Source organism: Hakea prostrata, chromosome 10, assembly GCF_041222555.1.
Source record: "Hakea prostrata isolate BN-2017 chromosome 10, UWA_Hpros_2, whole genome shotgun sequence".
Classification (NCBI taxonomy): domain Eukaryota; kingdom Viridiplantae; phylum Streptophyta; class Magnoliopsida; order Proteales; family Proteaceae; genus Hakea; species Hakea prostrata.
Window position 1 is genome coordinate 5,448,296 of NC_142609.1, and position 26,763 is coordinate 5,475,058.

Here is a 26,763-nt window from a genome sequence, read left to right on the forward strand (position 1 = left end):
AATGGCATTTCTACAAATGGAACTGGTCAAGGGCAAAAAAGAAACAAGTGCTTGCTGTCTTTTAGTATGACTCCAACATAAGATACAATGCAAAGGGACAGGGAAATGGTGGGGGGTGGGGGGTGGGGATTCAGCTCATCTACATCCTTGACTCTAGGCAACTCAAAATTCAAAATAAATAGCATGATGGACGGAAAAAGAATCTGAATCCAAGAGGTTGTAGGCCTTCCAATGGGGTCTAACATATGTTAGAATCATTTCTAAAACTTAATATTTTTTTATTATGTTGTGATTTAATTCTTAAAAGATATATTTTTAATCCTGAAATTAAAAAATCTTCTTTCCATCAAACTGTAGATCAGACCAAGTTAACCTATATTTAATCAACATGCATAGAACAAGTGTAGAACATAGATTATTAAAAAAAAAAAAAAATTGGGATGAATAGCTTTCTTGAAGATTTGGTTGCAAACAACTTACCACCTTGATATTTGCAAGAGATGTTGTAGGAGTTTAGTTGATCAATGTAAGAGGTAACCCAGTGAAGTTACTGGGAAAAAGTCGCGCAAAAACCAATGAAAAGAGTAGTTGAAGAAGCTGGGGTGAGATCTCGGTCGAGATTGAGTTAAAATCTCAATTTGATCGAGATATGAGGATCTTACACTGGTGGCTCGGTCGAGATATGGAGTCATGATCTCAACTCGACCAAGATCTTGCTCGAGCTTTTTGATTTTTTTCTGTTTCACCTATAATCTGTGTCTTGACTTTGTAAAGAACAAGATGTCTCACGAGTTCTCAAACCATGAGTTTAAGTTTAAGATGAAGGTGTGTAGAAGGTTGAGATTTTGGATGTTTGTCATCAGTCAGCATGTACTTCTATTTTTCACTTTAGTTGTTCCTTGTACCATGGGAGTGTCAAGGGAACTTCTTTTTCTGTTTTGTCATGGAAGGCTTGGTCACCATAGCTTGTTTTATACCTGATGATAACAAATGCAATTTTCCTTGGTAAGGCATTTGATGCATGTAGTATCAGAAGATTCAGAACATTGTATTTTTGTGGTTTGTTGTTACTTCTATACTGCAGTATGATACATCTCTTTCCTGGATATGTTGGTTATCCATGAGATTGTTCATGTAATAATCCTAAATGAAATGGTGCAAATCTTGCTTCAATCCTTCTTCATGTGTCCTCTGTGGCTGATGTGCAGCATGGCGGCTCTACTAATGCTTTTACATCTCATGAGAACACAAACTACCATTTTGATGTCAACAATGACAGCTTTGAAGAAGCTTTGGATAGGTCAGTCGTTTTGTCTTTTTCGTGTAAGTGGCTGTCTATGTCTATACGTATGTTGATTCTTGTTGTGACCTCAAAAATGTACTTAATACAATAATAAGCTATATATATGTGTAACTAACATCACTTTTCTCACAAAAAGCTTATATTGAGATGGTGCACATCAGAATTGTTTTCAATTGGTTCCAGAAAATGAAACTCTCTTCCCCCCACCCCCCTGACTGTGTTTATGAATCGGGAATATTTAGCACTCTTTTTCTTAAAGTTCTTTTCTTCTTTTTCTTGGTTTTTTTTTTTTTTTGGGGGGGGGGGGGGGGGGACATTGTGAGGGAACTCGCCGTAACTTGTGTTGACAAAAAAAATGAGATGCATGATCGGTACAAAAGGAATGTTGGTAGATGTCCTTATTACTTTCCTTCCAGGTGTTTCAGCAAAGGATGAGAGCATCTTCCACAATAGGTTACTGGGCTTTAAAGGGCCTGCATTTCCTGTTTTGATATTTTGGCGTGGAGAAGTAACTAAAAATAGAAGTTCATATAGTCCTACTTCAGTTGCCACCTCTTTTTGGTGCAGAATACATCTTTAAATTTTTTGTGGCAGCTTTATTTTTTACTTTTATGAAAAAAATATTTAAATTCGAAGTAAGGAGGAAAAAAACAGGGGGTGGGGGGAGGGGAAGGAGAAATAGAAGTCTGAGCCAAGCACAAACACCTACTTATAATCATTGAAAGAATGAACAGAGAAAGGGGAAGAGCACCAACAAAACCAGCACGCTAAAGAAAGGGAAACTTCTTAACTAAAGTGACCAAAGCCAAGAAGCAAAACTATCCAGGATCCATTGGCTCATGACAAAGAGCATGACCTCCAATATCCAAGCTTGAAGGCAAATTCCTTTGTGGGCAGGGTTCAGAATAAGCAATTTAAGGGCAATTCTTGGGAAAAGTATGGAGCCAGGGTTTTGGTGCTTTAAATCATGAGGGGATCGGAGAGGAGCAATAGAGTAAGTGAGCCAGGATGGGTTAGAAGTCAGAACAATGGATTGAATGGCTAGAAGCTGGCCCATTAAGACAGGAAGAGTCAACCGTAGAGAAGTGGGTGGTGGGCTTGAGGCCAGGGAGGGAATGGCCAAAGGAGTAGGGGCCACAGTAGGGCCCAGCCAAGGAGGAGGTAAATGGTGGATACGGAGGATTTAGGGGCTAGAAAGGATATAATTTGCCCTTTGAGTGGTAGAGAATGACAGAGGATGTTTTTAAGAGGAGAGATTCAAGGAGGGATAGAGGGTCTCTAGAGTGTAGGAGGGTCTCAGACTGATGGAGTGATGGTGCAAGGGAATATCAGTCACTGGAGAAGGTAATCTTATTGCAGAGGACTTCTTTTCAAGATTGACTGCAGGGATCGCTGACAGGTCAGAAATGGCTGAGGCTGTTTGATTAGATGGATGATCGAGAGAAGCAGGTGCAAAATGGTTTCAACCAAGGGGCAAAGCTGGTTTTGTTTTCTTCAGTCGACTAACCGATAGAAGATGCCGAAGCCAGAGTATTCTTGTTGTGTTGCTGGTGGTGGCTGGTTCTGGTTCACTGGAGGGCTACCTGAGTGTTAAATTGATGCTTTGTCCAGTACTTCCAACCAATATTACTTTCACACATGATGGGAGTTGGGACTCTGCTTTCCAAAATCTCACATCGAGTACTTCCTATTCTCTACATGCTCCTGTTTTTCGTGGAGTTCCTCTCCAAATGCCTCTGCTCCTTTCTGGAACAGCTGTTTTGGGACTGAGAGAGCATTTAATAGACTTGAATTTCGTCTGATTCTTAGTCAAAGAAGTTTCTTCTTGAGGTTAGCCTTTAAATAACTTCATTTGGAACAAGAGCTTGTACTGCGATATGGTTTTGAAAACAAGACTTTAGTGCATTTTTTGGACCCCATGTGTCCATATGGTCCTGGAATGCTTGCAATTCAATGTGATCATGCTAATTTATCTTCCTAAATTCCTGTAGCACACTCTGAGGGTCAAACTTTAAGGTTGTTTGTATTGAGAAGTGATTGAAACAATGGTCCTAGGCCACCGACACCTCTTCTGAATCCCACCCTTGATCACTACTAGTCCATACGTTTCTCCCTGTTAATATCAAAGTCCATTTACCAAAAAGTGCATTCTTCGTTCAACAAACTTTTGCTTTTGCCAGCAGATTTCTCTAGTTTTTATTTCCTTGGAATTGTGAACCATGATTTTTATTGATTCCTATCATTCAGATTTGCGCAGTTCTTTATCAGACCGTTGATGTCTCCTGATGCTACTATACGGGAGATAAAAGCTGTTGATTCTGGTAAGTTTCGCTCAAGTTGATTGTTCTGCAGTAGTTCCAAGCGGTTCAGAAATTTACTGAAGCGTTTTATTTTTTCCTTTTGTACAGAGAATCAGAAAAATCTATTATCTGATGCTTGGAGAATGAATCAGGTATCAGTTATTCAGGACACATTAACTGTGCAACCTTGTTTAAGATTATTGCAAGTTTGCAACGCATTCTGATTGTTGATATGCAGTGTTGCTGCATTTTTAATATTAACGGCTCGAGCTTTCGGACAAGTGATTGTAACACGGATCAAAGTCGGGAGTTTGAGTGTTTGATTACGGAAGTGTAATAGATTCCCATGTCCAGACACATTATCCCCTGGTGTCTGGAGGGTCATGTGCACAAGGCCTGCCTGTGCCCAGGGTTTTAATATCATAGTTGTCAATATGTCTCCTTGACGTTGAATTTCATATGGGAAATTCTTGGGGCCACCTCTTGAGTTTACCCCGAAACATTAATGCCACCCTACAACAGATCAAAATTTCAGTTAGAGCCCCTACTGGCAGGTTCGTTTTTCTTAAAAGATTAACGTACCCCTCTAATGATGTGAAGTACATATCATACCCTTTTGACCGAAAAAAATAATAATCTTTGAACCAAGAAGAAAATACCAATGTTTGCACCTTAAAATGAAGTAACAGTATTTCAATGATTCCTTCATCAATCTCTTTTGAAGTTGTTTTGGTGTTCGTTTGGTTGGTTCTTTTGATTAAATTGGTATAATAAATACCATGGTTTGAGACCTTGATCTCGATGGGGATTTTGCTTGGCCCAAAAAACCGAGATCTCACGAGATCTTGGCTGAGTCGTCTAGTTTTTGCCAGCTCAACTCAAACCAACTTGTTGGCCCATCTTGGTGGGTTTTAGGGCTTAGTGTGGGCTGGAAATTTGTAGTTACCCTATTCCGGCCTTCCAAACACAATGGTAGCCCTAGGTTTAAAAAAAAAAACTAGTGTAGGTGTGAGTTCCAAGTTCCAACTTGACCCTAATTTCGAAAAATGTACTAATAAGTGTGCTACAAACTTACAAAACATAAGAGTACATAACCATTGTTTGATAAAATGAATACATCAAGGTTTAAAGTCAAAGAATACGTTAAACATGTTTATTGTTCACAATTTCACGTGACAAGATTGATGTACTTATAAATTAACACTGGGAGTACAAGAATAACAAGACTAAAATAAATGAGGCATTAAGAAAATTCTCCAATAACTGCTCTACCACACTGGCACCAGCACCATCTCCACCACTTCCAATGGGTTTTGCAGCTCCTTAAGGTCATTAAGCTCTAGTCAACTCCAAATGATACAAGTTTTCAGCTACAACTTCCTGCACCTTAGGAGGGACTTGGTGGCACTTGGGTCTATCTGCTTAAACTATAACCAAGCATTGGTTGAACCTTGTTTTACCTCTAGCAAGACTATACTATGGTAGGTACACATTATTTTCTGTCTTCTTGCATCCATCAGGACTCTTTGTTGTCAAGAAATATTGTCACCTGCTATTGTTTAGTATTAGGAAGTAAGACCTAGGAAGCAACCTATAAATTGAATTGGAAACCATTATATTCAGTGCTGAAGTGAAACAGTTAAGATACTTATAATATGTTTATCAAACTATTGAAGTGTGTGTTTGCATTTCAAACCTTATGCTGAAATGTGGAGAAGTGGTGACTGGTGAGTTTCACTCGACATTACATAACATTTGGTTAATGAGTTTGTAGTAAGAAAGTTTCCCATGTCATCTCGTCCCTATAGTATGCCTCTTATAAGCATCTATATTATGCATATATGTAATATGATTTGCAAACTGAAGGAACAACAACCTAGGGTAATCTTCAATGGTGGGCATGTGAAATCCATAATCTGGTATTGGCTCTTGAATATGTGGGTATGGGTTTCTGAACTTGTCACTTGATAACCCACCTTCGCTTTAATACTAGTACCAGCAAAGGTTGGTTTTATAATGAACATGACGTCCTCCATACTGGGAATAGGCACTATACTCAGAACTTGTCTTGTGATCAAGGTGCAAACATGGTTGTCTTTACCTTGGCGAGATGAAACAGCTAGGCAAGATAAGCTGTGCAGAATTTTGTGATATTTCCACGAAATTTCAACTGTTTTGTCTTGTGAATTATGGCCAATACCAGGTATATAAGCAGTGATTTCAAATCCAGAGGTTGGTCAAACTCTGGCAACTTTATGTAAGGCAGAGTTTGATTTTTGGGGGGTGATAGTGAAGATAGATGGCGAGTGCCAGATCGAATTGATCAGGTCATGTAGGAACAAGGTTCAAGTCCATTGAAATAGGGTATTTTGGAGGGACCTGTTTGTAATTTTTGGGCTTACAAACACAATTTCAATGATACATTTCCTGCGAACTTCCGATAGTCCATCTTTTTCCTCTCCATCTACCTTTTTTAGTCATTATTTACTCAAATCTTGGGTTTTCTCCCTTAATTTTGCTGGCAAATGCTGTATGGAGGTAGATTGAGCTTGATTTCATCAACTTTTGGGTGTTTCTTCCCTAAAATATATATATATATATATATATATATTTTTGAAAGTAAATATTCAACTATAGTTTAATGTTGATGAATATAACATATGTTGAACACCATAAGCCGACTACAAGACTTATGGTGTCGAAATAAATTTTTCATGCAGTCTTTTTTTTTTTTTTTTTGGTTTAAGCCCATATCTATTTGCACTGGTAATGGATGAATTAACCAAAGACATTCAAGATGAGGTCCCCTGGTGTATGCTTTTTGCGGATGATATTGTGTTGATTGATGAGACCCAAGTGGGGATTAATACCAAATTAGAATCATGGAGAGTAGCTTTGGAATCAAAAGGCTTTAAACTTAGTAGATCGAAGACAGAATATCTAGTTTGTAACTTTAGTCATGATCGGGCAGATGATGAAGTGGTGATACTTGACGATAAAGAGATTCGTCAGAGTGATTGTTTTAGGTACCTAGGTTCAATCATAAGTAAAAGAGGTGATTTAGAAGATGAGGTTTCCCAAAGAATTAAAATAGGGTGGATGAAGTGGAGAGGTGCATCCGGGGTCTTATGTGATCGGCGTATTCCATTAAAGCTTAAAGGAAAATTTTATAGGACCGTTGTCCGACCAGCTATGATGTACGGTGCAGAGTGTTGGGCTGTTAAAAAGAATCATATCGATAAACTCAGTGTAGCAGAAATGAGAATGCTAAGATGGATGAGTGGCAAAACTAGGATGGATAAGATAAGAAACGATCATATTAGAGTTGGTCTGGGAGTTGCTCCCATAAGTGATAAGCTTAGAGAAAGTCGTTTGAGGTGGCACGGCCACGTTCAACGGAGACCTATAAATGCTCCTGTTCGGAGAAGTGATATAATCCATATTGAAGGAACTAGAAGAGCTAGGGGTAGACCTAAGATAACCTTAGGAGAAGTGGTGAGAAAGGATATGTATAGCTTAGGCCTTGTATCTAGCATGGCCTTGAACAGAACTGATTGGAGGGCAAGAATCCATGTAGCCAACCCCATTTAGTTGGGAAAAGGCTTATTGTTGTTGTTGTTGTTGTTAAAAAAATTTATTTTCCTATATTCAAAATATTAAAGATTTATATGATATACAACTTGCATGGTGATGGAATAAATATATATTGTACTCCATAGGCTGTGCTACGGTTTCACAGAGTTGAAATATTTTGCCATAGTAGAATAATTTATTTTACCTAAAAAAGTTAGTATAATAATATAAAAATTATAAAAAAGGTGCCTGGTAGAACATCAGGTATGGTTTCACAAAGTTGAAATATTTTGCCTCAATATAATAAATTAATTTTCCTAAAAAGTTAGTATAATAATATACAAAATTATAAGAAATAGGAGCCTGGTAGAACATAAAGGGGCGTGCTACATAATCCATTGCAAAGTGGATGCTTTTCAACACCATCCCATCTAGGGGTGTCAATTTTCAACCCAAACCGTTAAACCGGACCGAACCAGCCTGTTATAGCCCGAACCGGCCCGAACCGATCCTTAATGGGCCGTAATCGGGCTGGCCCGGCCTAGCCCGTGTGCGGCTCGTCAGCCCGTTAGTCTTTACATAAATAAAATTAAAATATTAAATGTAATTAAATTTTGTTTGGAATTGTTTAAATGTAATTAATGATCCATGAATTTCGATGTTTGAGACGTTGAGACTCGAATTTGAGTAGTTGAGAGTTGCTTAAGTTTTAAATTTTAACTTTTTAATTTTCAAATTTCATTTAGTTTTATTATTTTAAAATTTAAAAGTCTTAATTGATAACTCTTAACTCTTAAGTCTTAATCTTAATCATTAACTTTTTAATTTTCAAATTTCATTTAGTTTTATTATTTTAAAATTTAAAAGTCTTAATTGATAACTCTTAACTCTTAAGTCTTAATATTAATCGTTAACTTTTTAATTTTCAAATTTCATTTAGTTTTATTATTTTAAAATTTAAAAGTCTTAATTGATAACTCTTAACTCTTAAGTCTTAATCTTAATCGTTAACGTTGTTTCAGTTTCAGACTTTCAGTCTTTAACATTTTCGCTTTTGTGAAATCAGGCATCAAGGTTTCAAATTTCATTTTCACCGTTTCATTTCCAAACCGTTAGTCAACCCGAACCCAAACCGCACCAAACCAAAACCGCACCGAAACCGTTATCTTTTAAATGGGCTGGTTTGGGTTGGGGGTTTTTCAGCCCGAAACCGTTAGGCCCGGCCCGAAACAGCTCCAAACCGCACCGTTGACACCCCTAATCCCATCTAACATAGCACGGTGCCCCTATTACCACATGATGATTGACACTATTGCAGAGGCTGGTCTAGGTTACCATGACACCACCCCTTATGAGATAATGAATGTGTATCTTCCGCAAGAGAGGGTAGAGATTGATGACCATGTTGGAGGAATATGGCCCATTTGGGAGAGTTATGGATAATGTGTGATGGATGGATAGGTCTGACAAAATGTCCATCAATTTTATGGTATGCTGTGATGAGTAGACAATCTTCTTAAGATCAATGGACACGTATAAAGAAGTCAAGGTTCATAGGTATACTTAGAGGCTTCTGTAGGATGTGGTGGAGGAGAGAGTTTATGATGAATAACACCAGATGCAACCTATTTTGGACACTGTGCTGGCCACTGCATTGATATTTTGTTGAAGGATATTAGGATGATCAAGATTGTGCATGGTGCAGTCGAGAAGGCAAGGTAGGTCACATGCTTTATCTACAATTACAGGTGCACCCAAGGCGTGTTGAGGGAGAAATCCAGTGGGGATCTAGTTCTACCTAGTATCTCTAAGTTTTCCATGAATTACATTGCTTTGAGAGGTATTGAGAGCAATAAATATGAACTGAGATCAATGTTGGCATCTAAAGATTGGTTTCAATGAAGAGGGTCTAACACTTAGTGTGGTTGACAGCACAGGCTACCGTTTTATTAGATGACTTCTAGATACAGTTGGGCCATGTAGTGAAGTTGATGGACTTAATTATAAACATCGCACCTATGGTAGACTCTTCTATGAAGGGGCCCACTATGCCCCAACTGTCTGCTGCCACTAAAGCAAGGGATGCCCTGTATACCACAAGTCCAAGAGGCAGCACGACATTCCTGAAGATCATCAATGATCCGTGGATTGCTCATCTTATGCATCCACTGCATAAAGCTGGTAAGTAATGGTTGTTTATGCAATATGCTAGCAATAGTTATTTGATCATACCCTATATTTGATTATGAAGTCCAAATTGTGCAGCATACCATCTTTACCCCAAGTACTAATCTAGCAAAAAAATTTGGTTTTATATAGATTTGATAGAAGCGGTGATGCAGTTGGTTGCCAAGTTGGAACTGGATCCCATGCTGTAATTCGTTAGTAATATTGAGGTGACATAGGACTTAGGAGTTCCATTTGAAAGAAGTTTGTAACATCAATTACTCTTTTGAGTTCCATTTGAAAGAAGTTAGTAAAATCAATTACTCATTTGAGTACCATTTGAAGAAGTTAGTAATGTCAATAACTCTTAACCATTATTATAAATGATGGTAGATCAAGACATCCAGGAATGCCTTTTGAGTCATTGATGCTGTGGTGCAAAGACATGCGGTGATCTTATTCAAATCAATATCTTCTAACCATTATTGCATTTTACAAATGATAAGATTATCTAATAAGTAACAAATAGTCTTTATGGTATAATGTGGTGGGTCCTATATGGCTATATGGCGTGAGTGCAAAGAACGTGAGGTGGGTGGCAATCTAGGTCCTCGTATAGTTGCTCCACATTTGGATGTGAAAGAAATTGGAGCACCTTTTCTGTGATTCACTCAAAAGAGGTGTAACAGCTTGGGTTCTTAACGCCTTAATGACTTAGTCTATGTGACTACAATAAGATGTTGAAGCTTCATCCCATAGTGTGCATGGGCTGAGAGAGCAATGGGCAAAGGGATAACATTGATCTCGCAGATGTCTTCTAGGTGGAATCTAAGGTGGAAGACCCTATGGTGGATTGAGTGACTGATGTAAATCGAATTCTGAAGGAGGGGGGGGGGGATCTCCCTAGAATTTGGGATTTGCCCAGAATCTCCAGCAAACAAAGTAAAAATATAATGGAATGCCTATGGGTATCCAAGAAAGTTGTTGGAATCTCTTAGGAGGGATATGGGTCAATCCAAAATTATGCAAGAAGGCTTTTGGAGAAGGGAAAAATTAGGGTTTTGGCAAAACCCAAGATGGAATAGTTTACTAGGTAGTAGGATAGCCAAAATAATATTAGGAAAATTAGGAAAGGTAAAGGAATCCTGTGGTAGGGGTTTGGATGGGTTAGGGAATGACTCTTGGGAAGGCTATGGGTGGATCTATAAAAGATCTTGGGCGATGTGATTCTTTTTTTCTTTTTTTATTTCTTTCTTTCTTTTCTTTTCTCTTTTATGCTACTGTTGCTGTAAGTCAGAGAGGGGAGGGAAGGGAGGCTGAGAGAAAGGGAAGGAGTTGGGGCAGGGGGGCCTGGGGGCTACTGCAAGGGGCAGGGGAGGTTGGGAATGGGTGGGGAGGGTTGTAGGGGTGAGAGGCAGGGGCTAAAGGGGTCTGCAGGGGGTGGAAGGCCTGCTGCTGTGTTGTGGCAGCAAGGGGGAGGGGTTTATTGGGATGTGCAGAACAGGGGAAGAGCAGGGAGGGTGTTGTGGGGCTAGGTGAGGGAGGGACTGTCTTGCTGGGAATGAAGGGGAAAGGGGGGAGGGGGGCGAGAATGAGCCTGTGATGGGGTGGGGTGGGTCTTCTAGGGCTGTGCAAGGAAGAGGAAGGGTGGGGAGGGCTGTGGTAGAGGGAGAAGGCAGGGGCTGGGGGTGGGGAGCTGCTGTATTTGTTACTTGCTGTACTTGAGGAATATGGCTTTGAATCTTCTAGATGCTGGAAATAATGATGGAGATGCTGATCCTTGAACAGAACTCTTTAATTCTCAAACATGCCCCCTCAACTAGGAACCATGATCCTTAACTGAACTCAATTTTATTCAGTAATCAGACTTAAGGAATTACAAAGAAGCAATGCTATTTTTAGCCTACTACTAGAACTAGACTCTTAAGTTGGATTGCTTTATAGACTAAGATCCCACCACATAATCTTGACTCTTGAAATAGAATCTAAGCATCTTAGAAAACACTTGCTGAAAATTAAAGATTAGATAACTTAAAACTCTATCCAAGGAAGTTCACTTGAATAAGAACTCTTGAGGACACAACTACCAACTACTACCCAACAACTAATAAAGACAAATTCTAATCAAAGGCAAACTCCTAAAAGATAAGAACCTTTCTTGTAAAAGGGTCTTACCTTATCCACAATTTAACCATTTCAAACACAACTCAAATTGAGAAGTAAAACCCAAATTGGACTCTAGGACTAAATCTGGAATTAATGCCAGCGATAAAAGAGGGCTGAAAATGCCCCAAATACCTTTCCTAGAAGGTTCGGCCAGCCTATGGAGGATTCTTGGAGCCATCTAGGGGGCTGCACTTAGGGTTTTGGCCAGGGGTCAAACTCGTGGTCACATTAGTGGGGTAGAGGTGAGCCACTGCTAGATTTGCTTGGGAGGAGGCCTGACCTAGTTAGGCCAACATTGATGTAGATGAGTCTATGAATGATAAAGTTAGGGTACATGCTCGGGAGGCAACAATTGTTCCTTTTGTGGCATTAGGTGGAGCTAGTGTGGATGATGAAGATTAGTCAATGGACCCAGGTGGTGATGAGGCTCAGCCTTTTACACTTGGACAAGATCCAAACGAGACCCGACCTCCTAGTCAGGCTGGGACTTGTGTTGGAAATGATGGTGGAGACTTACTTTGCTACTACTGGAGCTTCTAGAGCATTATGTGATATCAGTGCCAGAGTCATCAAGCCCATCAGATTCACTGGGGAGTTCATAGTTTACACATGCCACCTAGGTCATGCACTATGGTGGCACATCTCGTCACAGGAGCAGGCTGTCCTCATCCACTGGTATTGGGGATTACTTGAGAGCATAGTCCAAACTTTGACCGAGGCGACTGAAATTTCGGCCAAAATCTCGGGTTTTTTTTTTTTTTCCTTCCAAAACTTGAGACGAAATCGTACAGGTGAAATTTTGTTCCAATGTTTAAACTCGTGCGATCAAAATTTTGACCAAGATGGGTTGAGGGATTTGATTGAAATCTGCGAAACCCTATTCAAAAGTCCTAAAACTTGGTTGACTTCTATGAAAATTTGTAGAATTTGTAGGTGTCACCAATCAAAATTTCAGGGATTTCCCTATCTTTTTGCCATTTTTGCCTCTTGCTACCTTAAAAAATCATCGTCCTTTGTCTTCCTTCACCTTGTTTGCTACTTGCTCAATGGCTGTAGTCCTTAGGGATTATGTGGTGGAGTTGTTGGATATGGAGTACTCTGAAACTTCATTTAGAGTGTGCATCTCAAGGGATGGATCCACCCAGACACTCAACTTGGAACTGAAGCCTGGGTGTTTCTTTTTGGTTATTGTATTTGTAATTTTGCATAAATAATTTAATGTATGCAATACAGTTTGTTCAATTTTATGACGTTTGTATTTCTAGGTTCCTCTCATGTGTACTAACACTTGAATGATAACTCTTTACTGGTTCTTTTAGCAAAGTACCTTTGCCATTGTGTTCTTTATGCTTTAAATAGGTAGTATGTGGGGAATCATAGAGAAAAAAACCCCCTAAAACCTAGTGGCAAAACTACTTGGGAAAATTTCTAGGTTTCAACTGAGATTCCAAAATTTCATTACCATCTAGGTTTCAAGGCTGGTTGAAATCAGCCTCAGAGTTAAGATTTCAAACTTGCTCGAGAAGGCCTCGTGGCCAGTTCCACATACGGGGTAGACAAACACAGACATTAAGAGCTTATTGGGCTCTATCTTTGACATGAGTATTGGGAGTTGGGACTATTGGCAGGAGTTCATCTTAGAGGGGCTCAAAGCAGAGTGGGTCATATTTTAACCTGTATGGTTAAATGGTTGGGAATTGGTATGGGGATATCTGCTGAATCTTATTCTAGTGTTGACTATGGCGGCTCCTATTCATAGTCGCGGTCTCAATAATAGTATGGCAACACATGCTTCTCCTTCATTGATGTCACGTTTTTCTACCCTGTCCTTGTCCCTGCAAACCAGCCAGTATCTGTATCCGTACTCGATGTAGGCAGCACCCAATGATCCTTATGATAGGTATGGCGGTGGATTGGTCAGTAGGATGTTGCAGACTTCATGGTATGATGACCCATATCCTAGGATTGGTTATATATTGATGATGCCACATACATGGAGTTGATGTTCTATTAATGTTCATTACTTCTTAGCTTCTATGTCATAGGGTGCATATGGGATAGGGTGAGTGTTGGGTCTGGCGGACATATAGCTGAATCAAGTCAGGCTGACATGGCATCTTTTTTTAGCGTAGGTCTCACTAGTTCGTTTAACTTATATAACTTAAATTATGACTTATGAACTATGATTTACTGTGTCTTTTGGAGTTCTAGCTTGTTTATTATAAGTTGTAAATGAGTACTGAATATGATTTATGACTTCTTGAATTCTAGTTGTTCTTGTATTTTAATGAAAGTTTCAATGTTCTCTTGTATATCCATGTTTACATTTGTTAAAATACATGATCTAGATCTGTCCACATATGCATTTGCAATTCAAGAACGCTTTGTGTTTGGTTTTAGTAAAAAAAAAAAAAAAAAGATTGTCATTGTGTTTATTGGCCTCAAATTAGGCTGTACTTAGAAAAAGTAGACCCAAAAACCACTTGAAACCCACTGAGACAATCAACCAAAACATCATACACCATTATACCATGTTTTGCTAGATTTTGGTGAAATCTCGATATCTTAGTTGTCTTGAGTTTCTCGACCTTGTCGAGACACTAAGAACAAGGAACAAATTTCGGTCAAAACCTGAATTTCGACCCAAGAAAAGGCCGAAATTTTCAACTTTTGATTGTTTTGGCCAAAACATGACTTTTTCTGAAGTTTCAAACTTCAGTTTTGAGCCTTGTATGGCCTCAAAAATATTTGGATTCGTGCCTCCTACCTATTTCAAGCATAATAAATATAATTTAACTACTAGTTTACCAAAAAAACCATTGAAAAGTTAATGTTCAAATATACTACCATAGGAGAAGAATCGAGAATATTACCAAGTACAAATCTGCCTAATATGTGCCTAATAGATCAAGTGATGGTGCCTCACATTCATCAATTTGAAGTTTGTACATGAGTGTATACATGTGTATTTTAGGAATATACATATTGTAGAAAATAATTTTTAAATACAGAAAAATAAAAAAATAGCAAAAATATCCGAAAGTTAATTTTAACTTCACATAATCATAGATCAACACTCCAGACTAAACATACTTTAATTTGAAAGCAATCTAAATGGAGAACATTATTAACTCACCTTGTTTGATTCTCAAGAAAACCCAACAATAGTTGGAAACTTGGAATGCAAAGGAGATATTAAAATGAGCTCAAATGAGGGTAGAAACCAAAAGAAATTAGAGAAAAAGTGTGAAGGGGTCGAAACTTGGAGTGACGGAACCTAGTGGAACCTATGAAATTTCACAGGTTTCGCTCGAAATGAGTAGGTGTTATAATTGAGGATGTAACGTTTCTACTATCAGTACCGAAATATCATATTGTTTCAACCGAAATTTCGTTCCGTTTCGGTCGAAACAAATGACTTTGATGAAATATTTGAGATTTTGTGTCATTTTTCATAAATGCAGTAATTTTGACCAATATTTTGATTGTTTCGGTTGAAATTTAGACCATGACTGAAAAGAGATGAAATTTTAAACATTAACTGTGAATTTGTGATCATTGTATGGATAATCTAACTATGATGAGGCTGCTAGATTTGATGATGGAGAGTACCATTGGTGTTAGTGCTTACCCTCTTGATGCTCTCTCTACCATATTGTGTAGGCTCGTATCACTGTGTGACCCGTAAATTGTAAGTCGGTGAAATCTCGATATCTTGGCTATCTCGACCTTGTCAAGACACCAAGAAGAGATGAAATTTTAAACATTGACTGTCTCGATATAAGTGTGCCAATATATCGGTGAAATCTCGATATCTTGGCTGTCTCGAGACACCGAGAAGGGATGAAATTGTAAACATTGACTGTGAATTTGTGATAAATGTATGGATAATCTAACTATGATGAGGACTGCCAGGTTTAAATGGTGAGTACAATCGGTGTTGGTGCTTACACTCCGCATGCTCTCTACCAAATCATGCATGCTTGTATCACCATGCGACCTGCAAGAGTAAGTCATGGTTATGCCTCCTATAAGTAGTTGGGGCACCGTGGTCCACATCTTGTCTAGCATGGGTTAATGTTGTCAAAGCGTCCGCCTAGGCGGCAAAGTGGTTTTTTAACCGCTTTGTTTTGAACCGCTTAATTGACTTGCTCATTTTTTGCCGCTTTTTCACCTAAACACTATCGCTTTGTCGTCTTGTGCACCTTATTGCCGCCTAGATGCTAGAGCAGCCGCTTTTTTGACATTTTGTACATATTATTTTTTTCGTAATTTTTTTTTTTAAAATCAAAATTTATTCTACAAAATCATATAGAAATTTAATAGCTTACTCATTTCAGAATCGAGTCCCAAATTGCAAAGGAATTCCGAGGCCCAAAGTGACATAAAACCTCTACAAGCTCCAAGGGCGTTGCCCCCACACCCCTATCGGGGTGGCCTTCCTAGACCCTGTGTTCGTCGGTAACAGAATGTTAAGCATGAGCCATACTCTAGATCGAGAATCAATGAATCATTTAATGGACAATGACTTGGAAATCGGAATAATGAGATCTATTAATTTATCTTGTTCGCCTTTTAGTACATAGTCATTGTTATGACGAACTTATGTTTGTGTTCTTTTTTTTGGGATAATTTTTCATAAATATGATTCTTGAATGCTTTTTTTTTGGATGAATGTGGCTATTGAATGTCTTTTTAACTTATTATAGAAAGTAGTTGTTTTAAAAATTAGTTGTATTGAAAAAATTTGACCCAGCTGCTTTGGTTGCCTTATTGCTGCCTAGACACTGCTTTGTTGCCTAATCGCCTAGGCAGAGCCCCAATCGCTTTGGTCACCTTGCCGCCTTGACAACCTTGGCATGGGTAATTGTGGCTCACCATCGAATTTGATCGGTGACTTCCCCTGTTGGCTTTCACCATATTAGCTCTCTATTTTAGATCTGTCATTATCTAATGACCTCTACCTCCACCTCCACCTCCACCTTCACCACCACCACCCACTCCATTACCAGTTGCTCTACTATCATTTGCGCCATTGCCTCCCTTCATGTATTTCTTGATTTCCTCGTGCTACAGCAACATGAACCGTGTGGCATACGATGATATCTTTAGAAGTGCCAGCTAGATGTTGCCTAGTGAATAATAGTGATCCCCCCTCCCATAAACTTCTGGTGACATAAGTCACACTCAGTTTTTCTCTTATCTCCATTGATAGGTCTACCATACTGCCATGTGCCAGCTAGATGTTCCCTAGTGATCCCACCTCCCATAAACTTCTAGTGACATAGGTTGCACTCAGTTTTTCTCTCATCTTTATTGATAGGTCTACCATACTGCCATGCACTGTCACCTCTAGGAGTACTAGGCTATCCCTGTGAACTCTTCTCCCCTTGCCTCTAGGAAGTCCCTCTCCTTGCCTTTGTGATGATCGCTTCGCACTCCCCGACATTATGATTGTTGCATAAAGAAAATGCTTGTAGGTCACTGAACAACATCAGAGTAATTTCTTTTAGACAAAGAAATAATGTTTTACCTATCTAGTATTTCCCCCCAGCCTATGTATTCTTTTTCAAATATAAAATCATGTTTAAAATTTTTTGGCAATAAAATTTGTTTCCCATAGCAAAACCGACTATGAAACCATGTGGCAGCATTTCAAAAACATAACAAAGCCATTTCTTATTTTTCTACAATTTTCAAAACCATAACATGTATACTCCCTATATATATAATTTTTAAAAAGTAAAATAAATAATTATAGTGTGGCTAAATATTTCGACTCCTTCAGATTGTAGATCGGCACAAAGCTATACATATATTTGTTTGATCATTATACAAGTTGTATATCATATATATTTTTTACATTTTGTATGTAGGAAAGTAGAATTTTTTACATAAGAAAAAAGAAATGCGCTGAGCGGAAAATTTTTGACACCGTGAATTCATAGATCGACTTGATCACTATACAAGTTGTATATCATATATATTTTTTACATTTCGTATGTAGAAAAGTAGAGTTTTTTAAATAAAAAAAAAGAAATGCGCCTAGTGGAAAAATTTCGACATCATGAGTTAGTAGATCTACTGGCGGTGTTCAACATATATTATTTTCATCAATATTTCAATATTGATGAAAATTCATTTTCAAAAAATTAGTTTAGTGAAGAATGGTATACCTCAATGTCAAGAAACACCCAAATGTTGATGAGTCCGACTCATCTGCCTCCACACTGTGTTTGCCAGCAAGTTTGAGGTAGAAACCTCAAGATTGAATGACTCAAAAAAGTAAGGATTTGAAGAAGAAATGAGGAGAATAAATGGGCTTTGATGAAATTTTGCACGACATGTGTGAAATTTTGTTGAGGTGTTGCTTTCAGACCCACTTAAAAAGGGGGCACTGAAAATGCATAATTTCATAACTCAACCATATCGGTGGTCAAAACTGTGCACAAAATGTTCGCTGGCCTGTTTTGTCTCGCCAAGGTGGAGAAAAGCAGAACTTTGCAGTTTGTACGTTGGAGACAAGTGGAGATGACTCAATCTCAACCGAAATATGTTACTTTTATAACTATGGCTTGTCCTCAATCTTGACTTTAGCAAGATCTTGGCCCAGATGTTGTAATCTTCTAGTTTTGCATGAGATCTTGTTTGGAGATCTCAAAGAACTGAGATATCTCACCAGATCTCAGTGGAGGGGTATTCTAGTCTTAAAAAGATAATGTGTTGGTAGGGGTTCTTGTTGATATTTTGATTTGTTTTGGGGTGGCATTAGTATTAGGTTTTTACTTAGGGCGTGGCGCTGAGAATTTCCTTTTTCATATTTGGGCATTACTGCAAGTGCTTTAACACTGCGCTGCAGGTATTGAGTCTTGATCAATATGAGATGTTTGTTGGTGAGTCTTGTATTAGTATATTACATTCATGAAAGAATCATGAGGGATTGAGGTCACAAAATAAAAATATGAGGTCATCCTACCCCTATTAATTTCTCAAAGATGGTTCAGTTTCCTGGTCTGAGCCATCTTTCTTGATCTGGTATATTAATTAGGGGAATAGATTTTGAATCTCTAAAAATAATTTAATCCACTTCCGTCCCTCACTCTTGGTTCAAGATGTTGATCTTGAGGCCCATCTCACAAATCACAAACTATAAAAAAGAGAATTGGTTGAGATCTCGGTGAGATCTTGCTGAGTTGGTGAAATCTTTTGCCCAAGTCAAGGCTCCAACTAAAAGGGGTTTTTGGTGTCATTTAGGGTTGAAACTTGCCTGTCAGCCTGTTTGGCAAGTTTATGAAAGAAAATGGAAAAAGACTCTGCTGAAATGAAACCTTAAGATGGTTTATTGCACACATCATAAACTCATACATTAATGCTCAAAATTCAATTCAAAGTTTCAAACAAATCGAATTCATTATGCATGTTCATTCTATTACAAAGTCCAAATGATAATTCAAATCATCAAAGTCACAACTCGATAGTCAATACTTGAGACACTATGTGCTAAGCACATCGTCTTGTCTTGCACGTCATCTCATCTTGTTAAATGGAAAAAGAGAGATATCTTACCAGATCTCGGCAAGATCTGAAGTGTTCTCCTACCATGCCCTCCCCCGCCCACTGGAAAAAAAAAGTAGTTCTATTTTTATTTATTTCACTTTGATGTATTTTACTAGATATTTGTTATTTGTCACTGTTGTCAACTGATTGTATACCATTATAATCATCTTTTTCTACTCAAACTTTTTTTCCCCCCTTTACAGCTTCACAAACATTTGTCCACAGATGGTCACCCATATCATAAATTTAGTACGGGTGAGTGTCGTTGCTCTTCATATGATGGATTTTCTCTACAATAGGTGGCACTATTACACTTGTATGCAATTATTATTTCCACAATTATTTTGCTCCTTCCTTTGCTGCAAAGACAATCTCTTTCCTGTTTGGCTGTAATAGATGGACAAATTTGGAAAATGGGGGTTGTTTGATGCTTTAACAACCTTTCTTTTTAGTTTTTGGTATTTTCCGATGTTATTTAATGCAATTGGAGCTCCTATTGAGTTTCTTGCTTTTGTGAGATGTTAAGCCTCTTATTCACTTGTTTTTTGATTCTTGATACCTATTCTTTGTCGTTTTTGTTTAGTGTTTTTGTGATGCATTCTGAAAAATATTCTTGGCCATAATTTTGAGTGTATTTATTTCCTTTCATCATGCATTGAAGATCTGTGATAATTTTAGGAAATTGGGATACATTGGAGGTCCGTCCAAAAGCAAAAGGGCTGGATACACGGCATGAGCTTCTTAAATTCTATGAGGAAAACTACTCAGCAAACCTTATGCATCTGGTTGTATATTGGAAAGGTCAGGGGTTACTTTTGACATGTCTTTTTGGACTTAGTGATCATGTGAAGGCATGGAATTTTCAAGACTTTTTTTTATTGAAAATTCCAGAAAGCCTTGATAAAATACAAAGCCTGGTGGAAAACAAATTCCAGGATGTTCGGAATAATGATCGAGGCTGCTTCAAGTGTCTTGGTCTCCCATGCACGTCGGAACATCTTCAGGTACTTGTAGGATAATCTCATGTTCTGATATTTTAGCAAGCTAGGTATGTTGAAATTAAAATATTTTATCAAAATTGGTGAAATATGTTGAAGTGGTCATAATTTGATAAAAAAATTATGGAAGGATGAAAAACAAGGGAAATTTAATTTCTGTTTTTCTTTTAAGTGGAACTTTAGGGTGGCATACATGTTCAGATTTGAATTTTGACTAAATATAGAATTATACTCAAGACTTCTTTTTGAGGTCCATGGAAACCGAAATATTTTTCTATACTTAATAGAATATGGGGAATAACTGCTTGACTCCAGATGAACTTTAATATCACTCAACTGCTGTGTCTCATGGAACTTTTTTAGACCTTAAAAAATCATAATTTTGGTCAATATGTTACGTAGGATGTGAAACACGGGAGTACTAACAAAATTATTTTCCACTGATCTTCCATTTATATATTTTCTCTTCAGATTCTTGTCAAAACTGTCCCAATAAAGCAAGGTCACAAGTTGAGAATTATATGGCCCATCACTCCAGGAATTCGTCATTACAAGGAAGGTCCTTGCATGTATATTAGTCACCTTATTGGCCATGAAGGAGAGGGATCGTTGTTTTACATCTTGAAGACCTTGGGTATGTTACACAACCAAATTGCTGTGCCATTCTATTTCTTAGATTACATCTCATGCTAATAAGTTCATAGATCCATTGCTCCAGGCATTCATATTGCTAGTACATCTATTGCTCATAATCACTGAAACTCTTGGCCTCCTGGGGGCCTTGTTTGACATATACATTGATCTAGGCATCAGATCTGTCCCAAACTTGGGTCAGGGGGTGATCATCCCTATGCACCAGACCCAACCTTCGATCCATGTTACAGGCTTAAACTCTATTACCCCATCAAAACCCTTGTATCTGGCAATTATTGAATTTGAGTTCTTGAAAAATAAAGAATTTGAATATCTTCCAAAAGTAATCCAAACCCTGCCAGTCTGGGGACATTAGGACAACACCTGCACCTGCGCATCTAAGTTTTGCAGTCCTATCAAAATCCTACAGACTCTAGGGATGTAGGGACAACACTGACTCCTGTGCATCTACCCATTGGAGCTGGTTCTGAGTAAAGATCTTGGCATTACTCCAACTCCAAATATGGGTGTGATGCTGTTTTACGACTTTGCCTTGGTTTGTAGATTCTTCCACTTTTGGGCTCATGTGCTCTTTGCATTTGATAATTAATTGCTAGTCCACCCTAATAAGCAGCTGACTAGTTGATGTAGAAGCTGAGCAGATTTTAACAAGCCAAGGAATGAACCAGTTCAGACTAGTTTTGAACCAGCATTTAGACCACCTTGAATCAACCAGATGGTCCAGATAGAAGGTCCTCATGCACACAATTTTTGGCAGGCTAACTTGGACTGGTGCAGTAGAACAAAACATGAAGAAAGAGGCAAAAACACTGTTCATCTGAACAGTATCACAGCCCCATATTCTAAGTGGGAATGCTCGTAGAAGATCTGTGGGCCCAGGATTAGGTTTCGTGGAGGCTTTATTCTTGGGAGGTATAAAAGCTTAGCAAGTTCAGATTTTGTGGAGGCTTTGTTGTTCGGAGACGAAGCTTCGTGTAGTTTTAGTTATTCTTGCATGTGATGAACTGTATTATCTTAGTTATTCTTATTTGTGCTGAATATAAATATATTTTCTTTAGGTTTCTTTTTCTTTAAAAGTTGCTATTTCTTTTAGAAGCCACAATTTCTTAAGTTTCTAATTTTAGTTTATTTCAGCTTTAGAAAGTTTCTATTTCTTGTATAGCTTTCGCCAAGCTAAAAATAGTTCCTCTCATTGGGCTAGAAAATTAGACTGTCCGGAGATCAATTTTGCAAGCCATGTTGGCGTTGCTTATGGAGCAATCTTTCAACAGCTGAGATAGCTCTGGGTGAGAGAGCCCATCCCCTTTCCTCGTTTCTCTTCCAATCCATTTGAACTCCCTTGCTACTGCCAGGCTTCCACTTCGAAGCTTTAATTGGTTACTGGTACTGCACTGTTTGAAACCTAAATCAACCATTGGGTTATTGCTACTGGTCGTAATCGGAGAAGGATCACAGCATGTCTGCAGGACCAATTTCTTGTTCAGTTCTCCAGAAAGTTAAAAAGTCAAAAGATGTCTGTAAGCTGAACTGTGATCCGGTGAAGATTGAAAGACTGATTCGGATCTCCAAGAGCTCTACTGGTCCCTGATTTGAAGCCCAGATTCTCGCTGGTTTGCAAGTTCTCAATAAACCTTCTATCTTGGAGTTCTTTTCTTAATTCAATCATTAGCCATCAGAATTAGCTATGATGTAGGTCAGAAGACCTACTCAGCCCTGCTATATCCCAGTGTGATATGAAACTCCTGGTTGGTTTATCTAGTATTTGTTACTTTCCTGTTTTGGTGTCAGATCATAAATTCTGGTTTGTTTCTGTTATTGATTACCTGCTGCAACTGTAAGTGATCCTACTTTTGGAGTGGTTATTAGGTGAACCTCTTCTGTACTACTACTGGTCTTCTTAAGTCAATTGCAGAGGTTGAGTATAGATTATAGAGCTATGGCTCATACAACAACATAGTTTATGGTTGATGATTCTCCTATGAGAATCTGGGTTCTTTGTTCCTAAGCCACCAAAGTTGTATTCTTGATATTCAGGCAGCAATTCACTTTTTCATGTGAAGACCTAGAACATTGAGGTTGGTTGTCATTTTGTGACAAATGCAGAAACTTATTTCAACCCGGTTCAAAAATTCCGGCAATCAAATTTGTGATATGGTCACAAAGTTGCTGATTTGACCTTCAGTCAAATTTCCTCTCTTCTTTTTTTACAATCAATAGTTCAAGAAGATGATGTAAAACATAATTTTCCATCTTGAAGGTTGAGTAGCAGCAAAAAAATCATTCAGATGATTGTCTCCATTAGTACTTGGGGAAAAATAACTCCTGTAACTTACCCCAAAAAAAATTAAATTATTGTTTGCTTTAGTCCCTCCCTTCTTATTTTAGACAACAGCCTAACCAATATGAAAGGACCAATCTGTCCTCACTAAACAATATTTAGAATTAATAATCAGGACAAACTGGGAAAAAAAGAAAGAAAAAATAACGCAAGCGTCACTGCTGGACTCAGAAACCAGCGGCATACTCGGAAGCTTGCTTCTTAGTTTGTCACTGACTCAGAATCGACTCCTGAGCGACTCCAATTAGCTGGTTCAGTTGTTCCTCCTTGCTTTGATTATCCCTTGTCTTCCGCAAGCTCTTCAGGTGCTCTCTTTCTTCCAGAACTGCAACTTCTGACTCCATGCTGGGCTTAAATTCTCCTTCTGTTCCTAATATTTCTGGTTCTTGATCTGTCATTGTTTCTGTTGGGTATGGGAGACACACACACACTCCAGCTTGAAGGGGAGTGTCATTTTATGTCGAGGTTTGAGTTCCAAAGGTGTCTTTGGTCTCTATACCATGGGATCATGGCTTGTCTAAGTAGTTTACTTGCTTATTGTTTTCTCTTTCCCATTGTAATTAGACTTTAGTCTTGGTAGACTTATATTCTGATTATGTAATATGTCCAGACTTGATAAAAAATAAACATTTTCTGGTGCTATAGAGATTATTCTCTTCTGTCACACATCCTGCCCTCATCTCTTTGTTCTTTTTCTAATGCATGGTATGCTTACCTCTGTTTTAATTATAGATACTATACAACTAAGTCCTCATTCTGATGAATGTCGTATACCACATGGGTAATGGGTTTCTTTGCTATTGAAGCAAACTTGGTGTCTGGGGACCCTAATCTACACATACTTCTTGTCATGGGTTTCTTTTCTATTGAAGCAAACCTGGTGTCTGGTGATCCTAATCTACGCATACTTTTTGTCACCAGAATTTGTTCTGATTTGGGTATTAAAAAATATTGCAGGATGGGCCACAAGTTTATCTGCAGGTGAAGAGGATTGGACTTATGAGTTCTCTTTCTTCAAAGTAACTATAGAGCTGACTGATGCTGGTCAAGGTTTGTTCCTCTTCTGATGTGTTGCTTTCTCTTCATGCATGATACATTTTGTGCATCTCTTCTCTTATTGCTCTCAAGGAAAATGTTTTAACCATTGCTGTCAACTAGTTTCCTATTTCCCAGACGCTTGGAATGGGAAAGGCTTGCACTTGCTCATTTTTCAACTTACCCGGCCTGTACGTTGATCATCTTGATCAGTCTTTTGAGCATTTTGGGTTTGTTCCTCCCTTGAGATAGGTGTACCAGCAGGATTGGATCTGGATTGGCAGCTTCAGATCTGGTTGATACCTCTTGATACCAGCCAAAACTTGTGTAGTTGGTCAAAGATAAAGTCAAGTTGGCCAGAACGAATCAGGATTTGTCTCCTTGGTCCCGTATCCAGTACCGGTTGTTAAATTCTTCTGGTAATTAGAAAAGGAAAAAGGAAAAAAAGAGAGTACTTTCTTGATCATCCATCTCTTTTATGAGTGTCGTGGGATCCTCTCTTTTTTTTCTTTGTTTTTGATTCTTGATTTTTACTCTTTATTTACCGTAAAGAAGATCAATTATTACCCTGTCAGGGTATCATTGATAAAGGGGCGGGTTGGCATAATAGTCAGTGGACCACAGTTGTAGCCTGATGTTAAGGAACCGAATCAGCCTCTCAGCAAAAAGTTGCTGGGGTAAGGTTGGGAAGGAAAAGCGCCCCCATCCCCTGGCGGGACTTTGCTTGTGTGGAAGCCTTTGGTGACGGGTTCACCCTTTTGTTAGGGTAATTGAACAATGTACCAGCGTTAACCTGAAGGATCCTAAACTAACCCGTTCCATGGATACCTTGATGCGTAGGGAAGGCCTCAGGTCGCTGAGGTCAAGCCTCTGACCACTTGAATGGCCTTGTTGTCTAAACTATGTTTCTAGCATCCTTCCATGTGCCCATGCCCAACCGCCGCCTGGGGGTGGGGGCACTGGAGATTTGGAGATCCATGTAGTTTGACATCTTGTGATATTATGACATTGATTTCTTTGAGTTTTCTGACAGAGCACATGGAAGAGATTGTAGGGTTACTGTTCAAATACATCTTCCTCTTACAAAAATCTGGTCCCAGCAAACGGATATTTGACGAGGTATACAAGTTTTTAATTTCTAGATATGCATATTTATTGGGCCCTTGAACTTATCATATTCTTTTATATGCCAGTGGGGTTTTCTAGAAGGTCATATAGTTTGATGTGCTATATCTAGAATCCTTTTCTGGGATAAGCAGAAAATAATCTATCTATTGTCATTGATAAAAAAAAGCCAAATTTTGTGAAGTGCGTTGATCTGTAATTTCTCCGCGAAGACTTATGATTTGGTCAAAATAGATGTACTGTCCTTGCTATGATTTTCTCAAGAATTCTGATTATTTTTTATTTTCAACTTGCTTTCAATTTATAATGGGATTAATCTGCCCTGTTTGTGCACTTTAATGGACAGAAAACTTCATTTTACTTGTAGGTCTTAATCTATAGGCCCATAGCTCAGGTAAAGACCTGCTAGCACCCCAGTTGAGGAGGAACCTCTCTGCAGTTCTTTGAAACCAGCTGAACCCATGATCTCTCAGTATTTCACTTCTGCAAGTGAGAACGATAGGCAGCTGGTTTCTCTAGACTCGATCAGTGCCCCACGTGGACCTCGGGAACTCAACAAGCTGTCGCTTTGTACCCTGATCCCTCCTGGGGAATGCACAGCCATCGAAGACATGACCAACATTGCTGGAACAGCCGTCTCAGGGGACTGTTGGCCTATGGTACTTCATCTGCTCATGCTCCTTTACTGCCATTGATTAGGCGGCAAACCAACTTGAACTCCTGTACAGACTCCCAGGCTTGTGGTCCTCAGCAGTCTGCTCTAAGTCCTTGATCCTTCATGCAACCATCAGTCCAACTGCAACTGTTGGTTCTTCAATAGTCTCACAATCTAATGTCTCCAGAGTCTTGCAAGTTTCCCAGAATCTGCATCAATCAACTGTTACAAGGGCTTTTGTCTCCTCTGACATGGTCCAAGATCCTGATTTGAAGCCCATCCCTCCAGCTCAAAAAAGAGAGATCTTGCTGAGTTGGTGGAATTTTTTTTCCCCAACTCAAGGTTCTAACTCACAGGGGTATTTGGGGTCATTTGGGCATGAAACTTGCTTTCCGGCCTATTTCAGCCCTTCTGAACACACTGGATACCTTAGATTTTTGAAACTAGTTTGAATGTGAATTTTCCAGCCTATTTCAGCCCTTCTGAACACACTGGAGACCTTAGATTTTTGAAATTAGTTTGAATGTGAATTCCACTTAGACCCCAAGTGGGAAAGCTCTATGCTGAGTGAAACCTTAAAATGGCCTGTTATACAGATTACGTACCCATATATTAATGCTCCAAATTCAAAATTCAAACAAGATTAATGCATTACACGTGTTTTTTTGAAGAAGTGGCAACCATCAAAGTTACTACTTGAGAGTTGAGACTTGAGATCTATGCACCATGAGCACTCTCGTCTCGACGTATCTACTCTTGCTAAATGGAAAAAGAGAGACATCTTGTGAGAGTTTTGCAACCATGTCCTCAGGTTTTGATGGTACTGCTTCTTTGGCAACTCTGGCAACTCTGGCAACGAGGGGTCCTAGCATCACCACCACTTGGAATCAATA

General features: G+C 38.7%; 1 protein-coding gene across 1 annotated transcript in view; it reads left to right on the forward strand.

The window, feature by feature from the left end:
* Nucleotides 1–26,763, forward strand: part of LOC149001670 (Insulinase (Peptidase family M16) family protein) — a 110,576-nt gene that overhangs the window by 9,809 nt on the left and 74,004 nt on the right. The window contains exons 4-12 of the mRNA XM_089136292.1: nt 1,209–1,300; nt 3,551–3,624; nt 3,712–3,755; nt 19,269–19,320; nt 19,744–19,866; nt 19,957–20,069; nt 20,535–20,697; nt 24,013–24,105; nt 25,124–25,209. Coding sequence (XP_088992418.1) covers nt 1,209–1,300; nt 3,551–3,624; nt 3,712–3,755; nt 19,269–19,320; nt 19,744–19,866; nt 19,957–20,069; nt 20,535–20,697; nt 24,013–24,105; nt 25,124–25,209 — 840 coding nt within the window. The remainder of the gene's footprint in view (nt 1–1,208; nt 1,301–3,550; nt 3,625–3,711; nt 3,756–19,268; nt 19,321–19,743; nt 19,867–19,956; nt 20,070–20,534; nt 20,698–24,012; nt 24,106–25,123; nt 25,210–26,763) is intronic.